Below are 18978 nucleotides of genomic sequence, written 5' to 3'. Positions count from 1 at the left end.
AGATCAAATTCTTCATTTTCTATGCTTAATATCTGACTACCTTGGCCTACCTGTTGCAAAAATAAGTTTGCTTAAGCAAGAGTTTCCTGCTCGCCATGTTTCCTCCAGTAGTTTGCCATCCAATGGCTCTCTCATTCTGCTTATTGGCTATAAATCTCTTGGTTTGTTTGCTGACACGTGGTAGAGTGTAAGTTCTTTTTCCTATTGCAAGAGAGTTGATAGCTATTGTGGTAGTCCTGAACAAAGTCTTTTGTTTTTGTGGGGCTGCACTGACTGAGTCAGCAGTTAAAGAGTGTTTACTGCTCTTGCAGATAACCCAGCTTTGGTTCTCAGCACCCACATGGTAGCTCATAACTGCCTGTAACACCAATCCTAGAGGATCTAATACTCTCCCTTCTAGCCCCCACAGGCTCCTATACACAGAGACTCAAGCACGCTCACACCTATAAACATAAATAAAAAAATAATTTAAAAAAAGAAAAATGAAGGCCTTACTGGTCTAACAAGCATCAAAAACTGTTGTTTCTTTCCTTTAATGGGATCTATTGTATAATAAAAACACAGAAAATGTGAGGAGACAGCAAAAAACACTTAGTGGTGGAGCTGAGATACATAATACAGGTTATGTTGTTTGAGTACACAGTGTGTACAATGAAATAATGAAAGATAAGATTTTTAAAAAACAACAACAACAACAACAAAACTCAGCTCAGCCAAAATGTACAGATAGGAATTCCAACTTTACTGAATTTTCTAGAAACTAGAGTTAAAGTAAAAAAAAAAAAATTCAACACAGTAAACATATTGTTCTTTAATATATATGTCCACATCTCTGCTTAGTAACTAGAGAATGGTAACATTAATTTAAAAACCTTTTTGAAAAGTACAGTCTTTGGTCACCACTCCAAATATCAGAGATCACTATTTAAAATTGTGTATGAAGAAAACATTGGAAATTGAGCTTGGACTGTAGACTGAGCCAAACACATGCCTAGAGTGTTATTTTACATCAAAGCACTGATGGCCCTCTTGTTCTTTGTTGTCTGCCTATTTCTTTGGAGAATCATATGGAAGCCCAAAAGGGAATATGACTGGTTGGATATGAATTAAGTTTCACTGCCTTTTTCTTTAAAATGCTGAAATGCTAGAAACAAAACCTCTTCTGTTTCCCGTCTCTGAAAAGCTAAGAAATAGAAAGTAAGTGCCTTTTGCTGTATCTATGCTCCTAACAAGTTTGAATTCATTACAGGAAAAGCCACTGTCAAGCCTCCAAGTTCCTCATTTCGGTCATAAAATTGGTGATGACCCGGGTGTTTTTCAGAGAGAAGCTGGGGAATGTGCTCTAGCCTGGCTCTTAAGAGACCCCCAAAGCCCTGTGTGGCAAAGGTTGGCTCTCAAGATGGGGCTATCCAAACCTGGTAGAGCCTTTGAGGTATGGGACCTAGTCGGAGATATTTAAATCATTGGGTCCCAGTAGCCTCCTCTTCCTCCATTTCACTCTCTGTCTATGAGGTAAGTATTGTGTTGTACCACATGCATCTGCAATGATAGACTGTACTGTCACAGATCAAAAAGCAATAGGGCCACCTGATCATAGAGCGGAAGCACCACAGCCATGAGCAAGTTCCTTCTTCTAACTTTTGTCTTTTATAAGCTAATTGTTTCAGAAATTTATTATAGTTAACATAAAACTGATTCACAATAGAACATGGGCTTAAGCCAGATTAGTTGGACTGAGATCTAACCTAAGCAATATTCATGCTATATGACCTCAGAGAACTTATGGATACTCTCCAAGCCTCAGTTTTGTCAATCTGGAAAGTGGAAGCACTAATAGCAATCACAATGTCAATATAAATGATTACACATCTGGAATGTGTTTAGAAAAAGTACTGGGCACATAGTTGAACCCCAGTTAATGCTGCTAATAATGCTACTAATGATAATCTTCATCACTAGATTTAATTATATCGTGACTATAGCATCAGACCTCATGACAATCATTTCCATCCCGTACTTTCCTATGGATCTTCATCTGACCTCAATGAACATGAATCTAATAAACTTCCCTGGGTGTTTAAGATATGAATTACAGACGAGGAAGATGGCTCAGTTGTCAAAGTATCCATTATGCAAGTATGAGGACCTGCGTTCACATTCCCAAAACCCATGCTAAAAGCTGGATGTGTCCGTATGTGCCTAAAATTCCAGCTCTAGGTGGGTGTGACTTGCTGGCCAGGGAGTTTTACCAAATCAGTGAGGCTCTATGTACAGTGAGGGATCCTTTCTCAGAAAAGTAAAGCAGAACACAAAAAAGGAAAATACCCGATGTCAACCTCTGCCTCCATGTGCACATTGAAATGACAATCTTTTATGTAGATTAGGTGAAGGTAAACAACTAAAGTTAATTTCACCTGCTCCTGTTATGTTAAATTTTTATTGAACTCGGGTCTTAAGGCTTACACAAACAGAGCTTTATCCATTGAGCCATCTCACCAGCCCATTACCTTTTTTCATTTATTTATTTATTTATTTTAATTTTTTTTGTTTTTTTGTTTTTTTTTGTGTTTGTTTTTTGTTTTTTGAGACAGGGTTTCTCTGTGTAGTTTTGGTGCCTGTCCTGGATCTCACTCTGTAGACCAGGCTGGCCTTGAACTCATAGAGATCTGCCTGGCTCTGCCTCCCTAAGTGCTGGGATTAAAAGGCTTGTGCCACCACCACCACCTGGCAGCCCATTACTTTTTTAACATAATCCCTAAAATATTAAACTTGTATGTGTGGCTTATATCCTAGCTCTGTTGGATAGTGCTACTTCAGTTCACAAAGACAACAAATGTCAAAAGTGGGCTCCATCTCCTTTCCCTCAACTCCACTGGCCAGTCCCTTAGGTATAATACAAGCAAGACTTGAAGTTAACAGCTCTGTCCCACTCTCTGAACAGCAGGAGGTTATTCACTCTCACCTCTTTAGATGGCTCTGCATTGAAAGACTCTCTTTTTCTATATCCTGTTTGTCCCATCCCTAAATAAATTGGCTAAAATCCCTATGAGCTCTGTGAGTGAAGGAATAGGGGCTGGTGGTAGTATGCCTGCATGTACCCAGGTATACTCACACTTAGAACACTAGAAGGAAACAGTAGTGTGTAATTATCCACCACTGCCACCCACAGAGGGGAAAAAAGACGACACTAGTAGATCAGTGGGTTGGAAGGACAGACAACTATGGCAGCAGAAGGGGATGGGGAGGAAGTCGCTTTTCTTCTGCAAATCAAACCTTGAAATGAATCTCTTGCTCCCTCTCAGCCACCATAGAAAACAGGAATATCAGAGGCTATCAACAGAAGGCCATTAGGCCAACTCTGTCCTGGAGAAGTGCAAGAAACATTGAAGAACAGGAGTCTCTCAGAAAAAAAAATACTATTTTTTTTAGGGAAAATTAGTTTAAGAAGTAGGACAGGACACAAGACCAGAAGCCCTCACACAGGATCTGCACAATCTCAATCATTGAGATTTTCAGGGACTGAAAACTAAAGTATTATTCATACTATTACCATTTGAGTAAACAAAGTATTGCTGCCCAAGTTAACTGGCCTGGCCTGACCTGCTCCAGTGAATCACTGGGGCTTCTGTTTTGAGTGATAATTGTTTTCTAGAGAGTGAGCTGAAGGACTTGCCACTCAAAGTGTGGTACCTGGAACAGCAGCAGCATGAACACAGAACTTACTAGAAATTGGGACCCTAGACTGAACCAAGTTAAAGAGAACCTTTGCTAAAATGCAGTGAGTTTGCCATCTTGCAATGGGATTCAGCATTTTAACAAGGCCATATGATTTGTTCACTTGCTAAGGTTTGAGAAGTACCTGAAGTTTTTAACCTCCTGATTTTCATTTGCTTTAACAAACTCTTCTTGGTAAATAAACAATGATAGTTTTTCAGTCTAAATTAGACTTTCTGGAATCTGCTCCAATGTGGCTCTTTCTATTTTTCTTTCTTTCTTTCTTTCTTTCTTTCTTTCTTTTTTTTTTTTTGACTGTAGCTAATAATACCGATTTCTCTTTTAACAAGTGCATCAGTGTTTCCAGGTGGTATGTGGATGGAATCCCTGAAACAAGGCTATAAAAAGCCAGACGTTTTATCCCTTAGAAGTTTCCTACTTAAGTATCCCCTGAGGCAAATAGTTTGTGCATAAGGGAGGCAAATAATTTTATGTAAAAAAAGATGAATATGTGTATAATTAACATACTACTCTCGTGTATATCAAAATAAATGGAGAAAGTGCCAAAATCAACTTATTTTAGAGTGTCATACCCTGAGACATGAAAAGAGGGTATGTGCACCAAAACTCAGAAAATAAATTTACTACTTCTAATATTAGTTAAAATATGTCTGTCAAACCTCTTCCACTATATAGATTCTTTTACTCATTTGGTGTACTTATATCCTCCTGGTATTTTAGTGTTATCACTGTGATTTATTTGATAAAGTTTCCATTTGTTTACTCTGGCCAAAGAGCAACTGAAAACATTTAAGGATATTGAGCATTTTAAAACAAAGCATTTGTTTATGGTGGACCTATTTGAAAGAGACCTGTTTATTTAAAAAATTGGGTCTCAAACTTGACATAAATTCCCCAAAGATAGCAAAACCAAATTAACAAAGGAGAGTGTATTTAGATCAGTGGTAGTTAAAAGTAAACTCTAGTATAGGATACATAACACCACCATTTATTATTTATTATTATCACTATATAACATCAACCATTTGAATCACCATGGCTTAATAGAATCTATGTCTTTACCTTTAAACTCAATGGTTCTAAACTACCTGTATCCAATATGTTTATTTGTTTATATCAGATTGATAATACAGTACTTTATCTGCCATTGGTAAAATGTAATTCATACAAAGAAAATTCACACAAAAGTGTCTAAATCCAAACTTATAGCTAAAAAAAAAACACTCTTAATAGCAAAAGTAGCAATAATAATGACCTAACTAAAAATGAACAAAAGAGCTGGATAGACATTTTCCAAAGACATGCAAATACCCAAGAGGTGTATGAAAATGTCCTACATGTCAGTACTCAGGGAAATCAAAATCAAAACACAGTGAAATCACGCATCATGCCTGTTAAGAGGACTACTGTGAAAGTCAAAAGAGGCAAGTGCATAAAAAATAAAATAAAAAACTGTACACTGTTGCTTGGAATAAGAATTGGCACTGCCATCGAGGTAAACAGTATAGAAGATCTTCAGAAAATTCAAAATAAGACTACCATAACAATCCAGCCATTCTACTACTGGTTATATTTCCAAAGGAAATAAAAGCATTTTGTTCAAACACAGCTCAATCCCATGTTCACTGTAGCATTTTTCCTAATAACGAAAACATAGAATCAACCTAGATCATCATCAGTGAGCAAATAGGTAGAAAATGTGTGTGTGTGTGTGTGTGTGTGTGTGTGTGTGTGTGTGTTATGATGAGTGTCTGTGTATTACTTAACCACAAAACAAGGAAATGCTATCTTTTCCAATAACATAGATAAACTTGGAGGACATCATGCTAAGTGAAATAAGCCAGACACAGAAGGGCAGAAAAGATTTATAAGTGGAATAAAAAAAAAAGAACTGCTAGATAAAGAGAATATAACAGTAGTTGACAGTGGCAGAGAATGGAGGATGGGGAAATTTGGTGATGCTGGTCAAATGGTACAAACTTTCATGTAAGAATATATAACATGTGTAATTGCCAATGATCTTACGCAGAGCATGATGACTTTAGCTACTAACAATGTGTTGCATGCTTCAAATTTGTTAAGAGTACATATTAAGTGTCTGTCCGTTGTATACCAATTTCCTTAAAAGTTTATTAAGATGTGAGAAGTTCTTTTTTAAGGGGTTTTTTTTAGACTGGAAATTTTAAAGGAAGATTCCTTAGGACTCAAAAAGTAAACAACTCAGAAACCTGGAGAAGTTCTTGAAACTGACTAGGTATAGTAGTCCCCTCCCTCCCTACGCTTACATAATCAGTAAGGATTGCTGAGGAGACAGAGGCCAGGTCTGAAAGACAGAGAACTGCCAAGCTGCATGGAAGTGGCACAGACCAGCTGGCTGCCCCAAAGATACTCTGAGCTGTTGAGCTGCATGCATCTCATGCAGTGAGCTCTGGGATTCCAGTCTTTGTGAGTAGCTGCCCATGATGGAGTGGGCTTTCAGTCATTCCTGCTTCTATAAGTAACCCTTCATTCATACACCTATAAGAAACCCCAGTGAAACTCTAGTAGTTCATTAAGCTGGACTTCGGTGGTGTCATTGCTTTGGTCTGTTGTCAGTTCCCTTCCTGGAGCGAGTAAATACTTGTTCATGGCTCCCCAGAAACAGTGTCACACAATACCATCCCACAGACAAACACAAAACAGTCACTGTGGTGATGGGTATGCTGATTTCATTGTGGTAATCACTTTACAGTGTGTACCAAACCATGACATTATATACAATAAATATATTCAATCTTTATATGTCAAATAAGCCTCAGTAAGGCTTAAAGAAAAAAATATATCCTCTCCTTCAAGGCAGCTGAAACAGATGAAGAAGAACATGTAACCATGGTGATAAATATCTTTAAATTCATGACCTTGAACCTCACCTAGACTTAGATTTTACCCTGCTCTAAGCAGCCATAACAAATGTCCCCAGTCACACTGGCCCACTCCTTTGGACAGGCATTGCATACATTTTCTATCTTCAACCCTTCAATATCTGCTCACCATCTCATATTTGATGAACTTTATCCCTATTTCCCTGAAAAACACAAAGAAGCAGAAGAGAACACCTGTGGATCTCTACACCCTGGAAAGTGGACTATAGACTGTGGATCATCACAACTGTTGGGGCTGCCTAGATGACCACCATTCTGTTTGTCTTTAGCATCTAGGAAGCTCCACTTACCATCTCCTTCTTATCTTCCTGGAAGTGAACATTCACAAACATTTTCCCCACAACATAAGGGAGGGCACTTTCGATAAAGTTAACACATTTGTCCCACTGAGGCAGCAGAGTTGTGGTCCCCTGGATTACCTGCGGAAAATAATCAATACAATTTTAACTTTGTTTAAATAGTATCTATTGCTGGGGGGAGGGGGAGTCAAGCCATCTGAATAAAGCAGTCTACAAAAATACTTCCCACCCCATCTCATACACATGCCAAACAGGAAAAGCCAAGGTGAAATAAGATGGAGAAAATAAAACTCTGTTTGTCCCTAGTTTCTAGCTACAGCAAAATGAAAATGTTTTGGCAGTGGAAAAACAATGCATTTTACCTTTATTCTAATTTTCTTCATTAAGCAAAAATATATGGGCAATGGCATAGCTTTTGTGCAGCAAGACAGGACAGAAAGGGATGCAGTTTAAGGATCTAGACAGTACTTAGTATCTATTGAGGATTGCAGTTCGACCAGGGAAGGTTTAGAATTGTAGGTAATCACAGTTCTTGTTAGCAGACCAGCAGACCATATCTCACCATGAACAACCTGGGGAGCCCATTTACACAGTGTCATAGCAGAGTAAAATACAGATGTAAATGCTTTTCCCATCTGCCGTGTTATACCATTATAAGAAAACTTTCATAAACAAGTAAGGGACTTCGGAAGCAGGATTTGAAAGTGCCAAGGTTTACTCTTGGGGATGAAAGCACAGAAATAAATGCTCTGTAAGTTTTCTCAGGAGACTGGAGTGTGCAGGCAGACAGGTAGGGATGCGGGGAGGCCCTGAGAGTAGTGGCCTGGAATACCCCACACACAATTTTAGAGCCAGGTTGTTAGAATAGGGCAAAAGGGATTAAAGCTTAAATTCATCTCTCCTTCTTTTGCTTTCTGGGAACACGACCCTTCTCAGAGGTAAGGGATGAAGCTATTTTTAAAACCTCCAGAGAAAGTAATCCTACAACCTCCTTTGGCAATTCAATATTATATTTAGCACTTCATGTTCAAAAAACATCCCCTTATACCTAACCTCAAATTTTCACACACCACTTCTTACACCTTGCTCTCTCATTCTCTTCACAGTGGGGGTGGAGAGCAGCTGGGTATCATCTTTTATGTGATCCATAGGAGTTAAAAATACACACACAGCAAAAATACCTACTTGTTTTCTATTTTAACTATTTGATATGGCCTAAATATAAGTAATTATTTCATGCTTATCTAGCCTCTATAAAGTAACTTTTCATATTCTAGTGACTATAAAGGGTCAAAAGTTGCCCCCAAATAACCCTATCACTCTCCAAGTATAATAGTCACTATAAATTTCTGTATTTATCAGTTTCTCTAAGAATTAAAATGTATGTTAAATGAAATGAGCTTATAAGATTTGACATTCATTTTTATTTAAATTGATAGAAAAATGAAATATTTTTGAGAGCCACAATATCCTTAAGTCCTCTAAGCCATAGCAGAATTAGTCATAAGTCTTAGAAATGCAGATGAAAGTAACATCTGTCTGTGCGAGTTGGGAGGCAACAGAGGTGGGTGAGAAACAAAGACTCAAGAGCCAGGTAAGTGAGGGCAAGAAAATGGATTGAGGCACTTAAGGACATCACAGGAAGAAACTGAACTGGGTCTAGCAGAATTAGGATAGACTTAAGATTGAATATCTAAGTACAGTTAAAGATGCAATTCCAAAATGAAACCAAATGAAAAATGAAGCTGGAACATTCTCTCTATATATAATTAGAACATGGAGAAACCTTGAAAACCATAGTTACAGCGAAAGATTGTCAGACTGTATCCATCCAGTCTAATTGAATTTGTGTATCCTTTGAGACACATCTCCTCTTTCCCAGCCTCCCTCCTCCAATTTCTAGTAACCGCCTTCCTACTCACGGATTTTTATCAACTATTTAATATTCCACATATATTTCAGATTATGCAACATTTGTCATACTGTGTAAAGTGATCATAGTTAATGATAATTGCATATTTCAATTTTGATAAAATAGAGCTTTGAGGTTCTCGACACAGAAGTGAAGATATATTGCTGAGATGATGTATATATTCATTATCTTGACTGGATTTTTCTATAATGCATTTGTAGATCAAAACATCACACTGAACCCCACAAATATACACAATTATCACAAGTGTTTGCCAGTGAAAATGTAAAGAAATTAAATGAAATTTGAACTACTTTTAAAGTGATGTATCATTAAGAAACATCAAAACCATAATTTCAGCTAAAAGCACTAAAAACAGTAGAAATGAGATGTTAAGGAGGGATGTTTGAACAAGATTTGATGGCCCAGAGTACAGCTCTAAATATTATTATACAGCCACAATGTAGAGCTTGAGGTACTTTTTACAGGACATAGGTATACCTGAATGAAATGAACTAATGCAAAAAAGTTTAAAGGAGAGTTTAGGCTGCAAGCTCCCTGTATCCCACACCTAAAGATTTTTTTTTACTGGAATGGTTAACATTTGGACTGTTCCAGAATGTATGAAACATTTTGATATCTGTTAACTTACCCTTGAGAATTCCAGCCATCTATATTGAAAGCGCCTGCTTAGGTTTGGAATTCTGGAATAAACCATTCTCCACACCAAATAGTTGGCAATGGTTCTATTAAAGGAGAAAAATGAACATTTAATATATTTTAGGTCATATCTGATTCCCTGAAAAACACCTTTGGAGAGCTGTTGGCAAGGATAATACAAGGTTAATGAGTACCACCAAAATCAGCCTGAAGATTCCAGCCCCAAGGAAGGCATAGGCCTCCCCCCAGCCTCATGTGCCTGCAAATAGGAATACCTTCAAATTACTAAAGACTTGATCTAATGCCTGTGTATTATTGGCCTTTCAGAAACTAAAATCAAAATATTCATTAATAACAATCATCTCAATTTTTACTTTGTTTCTATAAGCTCTAAGTATGTGAGCCTACACAAGTCATCTAAGCCTTCTTGATTCTTTCCTTGTGAAACAATAAGGATGTTCTCTGCTTCACAATGTGATTGCAAGGTTAAAATAACAAAATAATTAACAGAGTGAACTCCTAAGTCTCTGTTGACTTCGAAACATATGAAGTATCTCATATGGTTCTGTAATGGCCTGATACATAGTTTCAAGACTCTGTTCTATTTTAAGTGTTGCCATTTTCTATAAGGAAAAGAATCCCTGACCTCAGAAAGATGTGTGGTCTGAGTTCATTTCTAACTCACCAGTGATGATAGATACTTAATGACCCATTCCCTCTTAGCTGTGCCATTACCATGGTGACTAATAACACACATTCCTAAGATGGCTCCTGGGTCATGCAGAAATGTGAACAGCAGTGAGACATGATGATAGTAACCAACTCAACAAGAACGATTCATATGTTCATTTGCATGATACTCTGCCACAGTAGATATGTTCTCCAATGAGCCAAATAGTTTTTGAATATATACAAGTATAGAGATGTTTGTTTTAATTTATATAGATATACAAATTAATATACCAGGAACATTTTTGAGACAGGTTTTCACTGTGTAGCCCATTCTGACCTCAAGCTCATGATCCTTATGCCTATCTCTCTTAAGTGTACTGGGATTACAAGCATGTGCCACCATGCTTGAAGATTTGTGTATTTTTATTTTATGGACTTAAGTGTTTTGTATGCGTGTTAGTACATCACATACGTGCAGTGTCTGCAGAAGCCAGAGAAAGTTATAGTCCCCTGGAACGGGAGACTTACTGATGGTTGTGAGTCACCATGTGGGTGCTGATAACTGAACCCAGGTCCTCTGCAAGAGTAGCAAGTGCTCTTAACCATTGAGTCATCTCTACATCCCCTCAAAGAATTATTTTTAATATATATAGGAATTGAAATTTTTAAAGATAAAATATTTAGGGTCATGAATTAATTTTTCAAACATCATGTCATTTGTACTTTAAGACATATTATCCACATAAAATTATGTTAGTATGACCAGGTATATAAATATGTGTTTCATATAGTCTTCTTGACTATTTCAGAAAGTTTTGGCATACCCTTGTCAGATCTGACTCAGTCACCACTGTTTTTCCCTTCTGGCTAACTAAAATGGCATGGTAGTATAGAAAAGGGACACTGCCATTTTCTTGTTATTAATTTGTACTTCCATTACTAATAATCACTTCAATTCCTGTTTCTCTGAAGGAGGGATTAGGTGGGGGAGGGAGGGCTGAGGGAGAGAGTATGAGGAGAGATGACTGGAATAGGTGGCATTTAGGGGGCAATGTGGAAACCCAGGGCAGTGAAGACCTCCTGGAACCTATGAGAGTGACCCTAGAGAGGTCTCCTAGTAATGGAGGATATGGAGCCATCTTCTGTAGCCAGACTAGGCTTCCAGTGGTGGAACTGGGACTTCAACCCAGCCTCAAAACCTTCGACCCACAACCTGTCCTGACTTTAAGATGCCTGGGGGAAATGGTGGCTCAGAGCTTGTGGGAATGGCCAACCAATGACTGGTCTAACTTGAGGGCCCAAGCCACAAGAGAGAGCCCATGCCTGACACTGCCTGGATGGCCAGAAACCAGAAGCCAGATGGTTCAGAGACCTAGGATAGACCCAAATATGATTGACAAAAAAGTCAATGAAATGATTCTTAAAGATACTCTACTATACTCATAGATTAGTGCCTAGCCCAATCATCATCAGATGGGAGCAGGTGCAGAAACCCACAAACATTAGGTGGAACTTGGGGAACCCTGCAGAAGACAGGGAGGAAGACTTTTAAGAGTCAGAGGGATCAAGGACACCAGGAAAACACAGCCCACAGAATAAACTAAGCAGGGCTCATAGGGACTGAGAGACTGAAGCAGCAATTACGGAGCCTGTGTGGATCTGTGTTAGGCCCTCTGTATATACGCTGTGGCTGTTTAGCTTGGGGGTTTTGTTATATTCCTAATAGGGAGAGGGGGTGTCTCTGACTCTTTTGCCTGTTAACAGGACCTTTTTCCTCCTACTGTGTTGCTATGTACAGCCTTGATATGAAGGTTTATGCCTAGTCTTATTGCACCTTGTTATACCATGTCCAGTTGATATCACCGGGAGGCCTGCTCTTTTCTGAAGGGAAATGGAGTAGCAGCAGTGGATCTGGGGGAGAAGGGAGGTGGGGAAGTACTGGTAGGAGGGTAAGGAGGGGTGGGAGAGGAAGCTGCAGTCAGGATGTATCATATGAGAGAAGAATAAAGAAAAATTAAGACAAAAAAGAATTTCTAAGTATTTCAGAACTACTTTTAATGTACAAATGAAAACAAACTAACAATAGTAAACAGTGTGTCCCCTAAGCTATGGGCCTGTAGTCATCAATATAGTAGAACTCTATTAATCATAATTATTTTTTAATTTATAAAATGAAAATACAGACATTCTAAAATTTTCTTCTTACACCCAAGACCATGCCAGAGTATGCACATATCTCCTCAGAGTCCAACATCCAAATAACTTAAGTCTTGCCCTCAGCCATGTTCTGTTTTGGTAACTAAAAGAAACACGCCATCTTAGGCCTTTCCTTTTTGCCTACACATCCCTACTTCTCAACAAACCAAGAAATTCTCACCAAGCATTTACTGTTGACTCTGCACCTACAGTCAGTGTGATGGTTCACACTGTCAATTTGACAGGCTCTAGAGTCACTTGAGAAACAAGGCTCTAGGCAACCCTGGGAGAGACTGTCTAGATTGAGTTAACTGAAGTTGGAAGACCCATCCTGAAGGCCTGCCTATTCTATGGGCAGGAGCGTCAGCTCAAATAAAAAGAAGAAAGCTAGCAGAGTACACACATTTACTTCTCTCTGCTTCATGGCTGTAGATGCAATGTGAGCAACTGCCTCAAGCACTAGCCACCATGGTGACTTCTCCGCTATGATAGATTGTACCTGCAAACTGTGAGATGAAAGAAGTCCTTCTTTCCTGCTTTTATGGAGTATTTGGTCCCACCAACGTGGAAAGGAACTGATACAGTGGAGAATGAAATATTTTAGCTTATTAGTATATTTTTCTTAATTGTATAGATATACTGTAATATATAAGAGATCCTTCTTTCATGGACTCAACACATCATAAGTACCTAGGTATGAACTAATAGTTCTAGCTACTAGAGAGATGGAGAGGTGAGAAAAAATATTGACTTTGAGATGGTGAAGCTTTTAGATGAATACATAGCTAGCTGAAGCTTAGAATCATTTAGTAAAATCTTCATCATACAGTCAGTGGGTTTCAAACAAGTAGACTCAGCTGGAGAGTTTTGATAAGTGAAGATGCTCAGGCCACCCCATGTCAATTAAATCACCAGCTCTAGAGTAATATCTAATATAAATATCTTTAAGTCCTGCCCCCACCAAGGCCTATGTATAGTCCACTGTAATAAGCCATGGAGGCTAGGTCAGGGCCAGGTATGTCTAAAGCCTGTGTGCTTTCCCACACACCACACAGTGATATATGAAAGCTACTAATTCAGCAACAGTTTCCTGACCAATCACAAAAATGTGAAAACACTTCACCAGAGGTGTTTTGCAGAAATCTATGGAGATTTAAAAAAATGAATAGTGAGGCCTTTATGGCTATGGCCTTACTAAGACAATAGCGTAACAAGTTCTCTGAGAGGTAGAAGATGGAATGCTGGCTGGGAAGCTCACCTGGAGAGACAATGACACTAATGAGTTGTTCCAATGTGTTATAAAATTCCTGACAAAAACACTGTGGGGTATAGCTTAGGAGTGATAATATCACCACACCCAGAACAGAGATGACCATAATGACTGAATCACTACCACCTAATGATCAGACACGTCAAAAAAAAAAAAATCAGACTCAGCCACAGCCATTGAAAATGGTCCATTATATCCTTCTTTTGGTCCAAAAAGCATTTTTCACAATATAGTAATTTCCCCTAATGGTAATAAATAAAGAAAAGAAAATCATCCCAGCAAAGAACCTACCACTAGGACAGCAATATGAAATTCTTCCCCAAAGCCTCTGACTCAGAAGATTTGCTATTTAAGAAGTTTTTGCTACTCTCCCTCATGTTCTCAACTATCAGAAGTTTATGTGTATATTACATTTAAGAGATAAGATACCTTCTGTGATAGAACAGTGCTGTGGGGTGGCTATTATTATCCCCACAGATAATAGATGGAGAAAGAAAAGGTCAAAAGTCAAGAGACTTTCAAAGAAGTTCTCAATCTTTCCATCTGAATTTGCATTTACTCTTCCCTCCTCATACCTACCATTTGAAGTGAGCCATAAAGGTTCTCAAGAACCAACGAGGTCTAAAATCCTTTAGACTGTCCAGAAAAATGCCTCAGGCAGTAGTTCTCAAAGTAGTCTTTGGACCAACAGGTTAGACATCACTGGAAAACTAGGTATATCCCTACCCTAGATCTATCATTGCATTAATAACTATAGTGATGGGGCCCCAGAAACATGTGTGTTAACAATTCCTACACACCCAATTCTGATGTGTGGCATGGCTGAGAACTGACAGTCTAGTAAAATCCCATTTTCTAAACGTTCTGAATACATAGCTCAACTAGGACTTTCTAAACCCTAGATCAATCCTTAAATTTTAATGTCAATATATGAATGTCTGTATCTCTGGAGATCTTAATCGATTACAGCTCCTGATTTAGTACATTGGGGACAAAGCCTAAGATTCTCCATTTTAGACAAGCTCTCAGGTCATGATTATTCTGCATATCTGTGGACTGACCACACTTTGAAGAGCTAGGTGATCTTAGGAACAGATGAGCATAATGAGAGGACCACATAACTGGACACTTTCTGAGTGAGCCTCTAGGAACTTCTGTCTAACAAAGATCATCTAAATGTACATTCTGTTTGATTTACATGAAAATAAAACTGAAGGCAAGAAAGATCACAAAAGCTTAGCAAAATTCCCAAGGGAAAAAAGGAATTCTCTCCATTACCACCTTTCTTTGTGTTCTCCTTTGTGTTTCTTTGATGGAATGTCTTTCTGTATGCTGTGAATATGTGTTGCTCTGATTGGTTGATAAATAAAGCTATTTGGCCAATGGTGAGGCAGAATAAGGTTAGGCGGGACATTCTAACTAGAGAGAGAGAAAGGAGAAACAAAGAGCAGAGGAGATGCTACCAACTGCCACCATGAGAAACAAGACGTAAAGGTACCGGTAAGTCACGAGCGACGTGGCAAAGTATAGATTAATAGAAATGGGTTAATTTAAAATATAAGAGCTAGCTAGTGAGAAGCCTGCCATGGCCATAGTTTAAAAATAATATTAGCCTCTCTGTGTTTATTTGGGTCCGAGAGGCTGAGGTACCACGGGGTCGCAAGAGCTGGATGGGACTAGGGAATACTGCCAGCTACACTTCTCTCTCTCTCTCTCTCTCTCTCTCTCTCTCTCTCTCTCTCTCTCTCTCTCTCTCTCACTGTTCTCTCTCTGCCACCATCCCATCATCTTCCTCTCTCACTCTCATTCAAATTGTATTTTATTGTGTCTTCTCTTTGGCTCCAGTTCTATCACTAATCTCCTCCCATGTTCTCAGCCAACATAGGGCAATCTCACAGTGCTCCAATTTATTAGACCTCAGATCTAGTTTAAGGTAATACTATTCCTCTCATTGTCTGATAGTCCTAGGGATGATGGTAGCTTCTTGATGTTAATAAGAACTTGGATTGGCATTTTGCATCTCATTTTGCTTTTCATTTTTCCCCCATCATCTCTGCAACCACTTCTGTACATATTTTCTCTGTTTGAAATATCACTATGGACTAAATGTGTATCCCTCTAGATTTATATGTTGAAACTGTTACACCAATGCATTGGCATCTTGTTATGGGGCCTTTGGAATTTCATTGGATTTAGATGAGATCATAGAGGCAGAACACTTAGGTCAAGATTGGTGTCATTATAAGACATCCCAGAGAACTTTCTGTTCTCTGCCTATTTTTCCTTTTCTTTTTTTGTCTTTCTCCTCTACCCCCCCTCTCTCTGTCACACACACACACACACACACACACACACACACACACACACACGCACGCACGCACGCACGCACGCGCGCGCGCCTCTCATTCATAGTCTCTTGTTTCTCAGATCAAATTATCTAATTTGGAGCAATTCTGGGGCAGCCTCAAATCAGAGAATCAGTAGGAAAGATACAGCAGACAGAAAGAGGGGGGAGTCTACATGTCCTTTGCCTTGTGACATGCTGATAATATTTGCCAATAGCCCTCCAAGAAAAAAAAATATTTGCAACATTTGTTAATTTTGATAGTTTATACAATTCCTATCACAGTTTATTTTAAACTATAGGTGTATAATCACTTAACATGGAGTCAGGAAGAGACAGAAGTAACTTGAAGGATGCAGCCCCTCCTTACCTACTCACTTTTTCTCTACTTGGAACATCACCTCTTTTTCTATGGCAACCTCTAGCTTACGCCTCCAATATTACACCCCGACCATTTGCTCCCTTGAACTACAAGAGCCAATGTAGTCTCTGTATCTCCACCTCTTGAGGAGGATTCTCATTGCTCCAGTAATTTTTTTTTATATATACTATCTACCAAGAGCCAATAGTTGGAGATGTGGGTCAATGCTGGAATTCTTGATTAGCACTTGCAAAACATTAGGTTCAATCTGCAGTAGAATAAAAAAAAAATTCCTGTATTACTGTCATCACACTCAATCATTTAGGAGGGACATCCCCATCCTACCAGGGGAACAGTAGGCTTGATCTAAGGGTTGAAGCAGCAGTCAAGAAATGAGCAGTTGATACCAACCAAAGATACTTTGGAACATTAAAAATAACAGGAGAATTCCCAATACTAGCAATATCTAAATAATCAGAGATATGCTACTACATGTTGGACATCTCTAACCTATAAATACAAAAATCCAAAGTGTCCCCAAATCTGAAACTTTTTGCATATTAACACAAGACTACAAGTGAAATTTTCTATATGACATCATGTGACAGGACACAAAATGCAGGCACACCATATCTATCTTATGATGGAATGACCTTCAGTCTAAGTTTAGGTGTACACAAATACAAATGCTGAGTTTTGTGTCTACACTGAGATCCCTTCTTATCATGTATTCAGAAAAAAAAAATCCAAGCTCTAATCCACACCTGGTACCAAGCATTTTAGATGTGGAATGTTCAACATATATCTCTAAAACCACCCAAAAAGTTTTTTAAAAAGTACCTATTTTGCATACAGGGGCATGTATGGAACAAAGCGATGGAATATCAAAACGAATGTGAACCAATTCAGAATATCATCTCTGCTTTTTAATTATGAGTCACTGGACAAATTGTCTTCTATGTAAAAAAAAAGGGAGGGAGGCACTTAGAGAACTTTTCTGAGACGAAAGATCTTTTTTTTTTTTTTTTTGATTTTTCAAGACAGGATTTCTCCATGTAGTTTTTGGTGCCTGTCCTGGACCTCGCTCTATAGACCAGGCTGGCCTCGAACTCACAGAGATCCATCTGCCTGGCTCTGCCTCCTGAGTGCTGGGATTAAAGACGTGCACCACCACTTCCTGGCAAAAGTTCATTTTTAATCTTGATGTTAGTCAATGCCAGAATGAACTGTGTATGGTTTCCAACAGCAAATTTTCAGGACAGAGGCAGTACAGAAACACCTAACAGAAGGGCAAATGGGAAGAGGGTGGAAGTAATAAACTAAAGTCTTCCCTATCCATCCTGAGCTCTAAATAGCCTGTCAGCTTCTAGTCTCTAACTTTGAAAGCAGTATCTGTTTTCACATTAGTTCCACCACCCTAGGTGTTCAACATGGCCTTTTCCCTCTCTTCTCTACATGGAGAACTATTTCATATGCTTTGGGATTCTGATCACAGGTCATACATGGTGGTGGTAAAGCGTATGGTTAATGTCTAGAAACTTTAAAGAATTGCCTAATATGTGAGAGGCACTATGCTGGATTTGAAAACTACAAAAGCCATTTCACAAAATGCCTGCCTTCCAGTGTTCACTGTGTTGTAGCGAGATGGAGGGAGCTGTAAAAAAAAAAGAGGAATCATTTCAAGAAAATTGTATAAACTCTTGGATAAAAGTGTGTCTGGAGAAAATCTCACTCCTTCTCCTCCAGATACACAGATAGACTCCATTTTCTAGGCTCTCCCACAGCTAGATGTGTCACAAGACTAGGTCATGTCCTATGGAATGTTGGTAGAATTGACTTAGCCCATTTGAAGGCCTTTCAACAAACACTCATACAGTCCTTCACCACCAGCTGAGTGGAGAGAGTACCACAATCCTAGAGGAAGGGCAAGCTACAAGACAGAACGATCCTGTCATATCTGAGAGGACCAGAGGGCAATGAGAGTTTATAGACACTTTTTACAGCACCTGGCATATACAGTAACTATGGAGACCCAAGAAGACGGTTCCTCAACTACACTTTTCAGATGACACAAGTGAGGACCAAATAAGATCAGCAGGGATCTTTTTTTTTTGCTCAGCACCATGCAAGGACCTAAGAAACGAAGGATAAAAAGGGGAGTGGAGGGAAGGAAGAGAGGGGGTGGAAGAGAGACAAAGATAAAATGGAGACAGAGGCAAGAAAGAAGACAGATACAAAAAACATTTTAAACATTGATCAGCAATGTGAAACCTTACTGTGAAATGCAAAGTGCTGGCAATCTTTTCAAGATACATACAGTATCTTTAAAATCTCGTAAGTGTACATGGGACTCCCATTGTTTTTTGATGACTTGGTTGTTGAGAAACTGTTTAAAATATCTGAGTATTATATTGATGTTTAAGTGAAATTTTATATGGACATGGTTGCAGGAGCCTTCCATCTAAATGCTCTTCTACAGTTGTTCTTTGTGTTCACATTTGGGTAAGTTATCAGTTTAGCATGAACTAGATGAAAATCTCCCTCCGGTTTTTCCTACTGCCTGTTGCTACAGAAAGTCCCACAGTTATAAAATATAATCACCACCAGG

At 38.7% G+C, this 18978-nt stretch overlaps 1 protein-coding gene across 2 annotated transcripts in view; it reads right to left on the bottom strand.

The window, feature by feature from the left end:
* The window catches only part of Phex (phosphate regulating endopeptidase X-linked), a 195510-nt gene that overhangs the window by 116993 nt on the left and 59539 nt on the right, over positions 1–18978 (bottom strand). For both annotated transcript variants that reach the window (XM_059250532.1, XM_059250533.1), the window contains exons 10-11: positions 9520–9613; positions 6947–7075 (exon numbers count right to left, since the gene is read on the bottom strand). In XM_059250532.1, coding sequence (XP_059106515.1) covers positions 6947–7075; positions 9520–9613 — 223 coding nt within the window. The remainder of the gene's footprint in view (positions 1–6946; positions 7076–9519; positions 9614–18978) is intronic.

This window comes from Peromyscus eremicus, chromosome X (assembly GCF_949786415.1).
Source record: "Peromyscus eremicus chromosome X, PerEre_H2_v1, whole genome shotgun sequence".
Classification (NCBI taxonomy): domain Eukaryota; kingdom Metazoa; phylum Chordata; class Mammalia; order Rodentia; family Cricetidae; genus Peromyscus; species Peromyscus eremicus.
The sequence above is the reverse complement of the archived record's forward strand: the minus strand, read 5'-3'. Positions and strand labels throughout refer to the sequence as shown.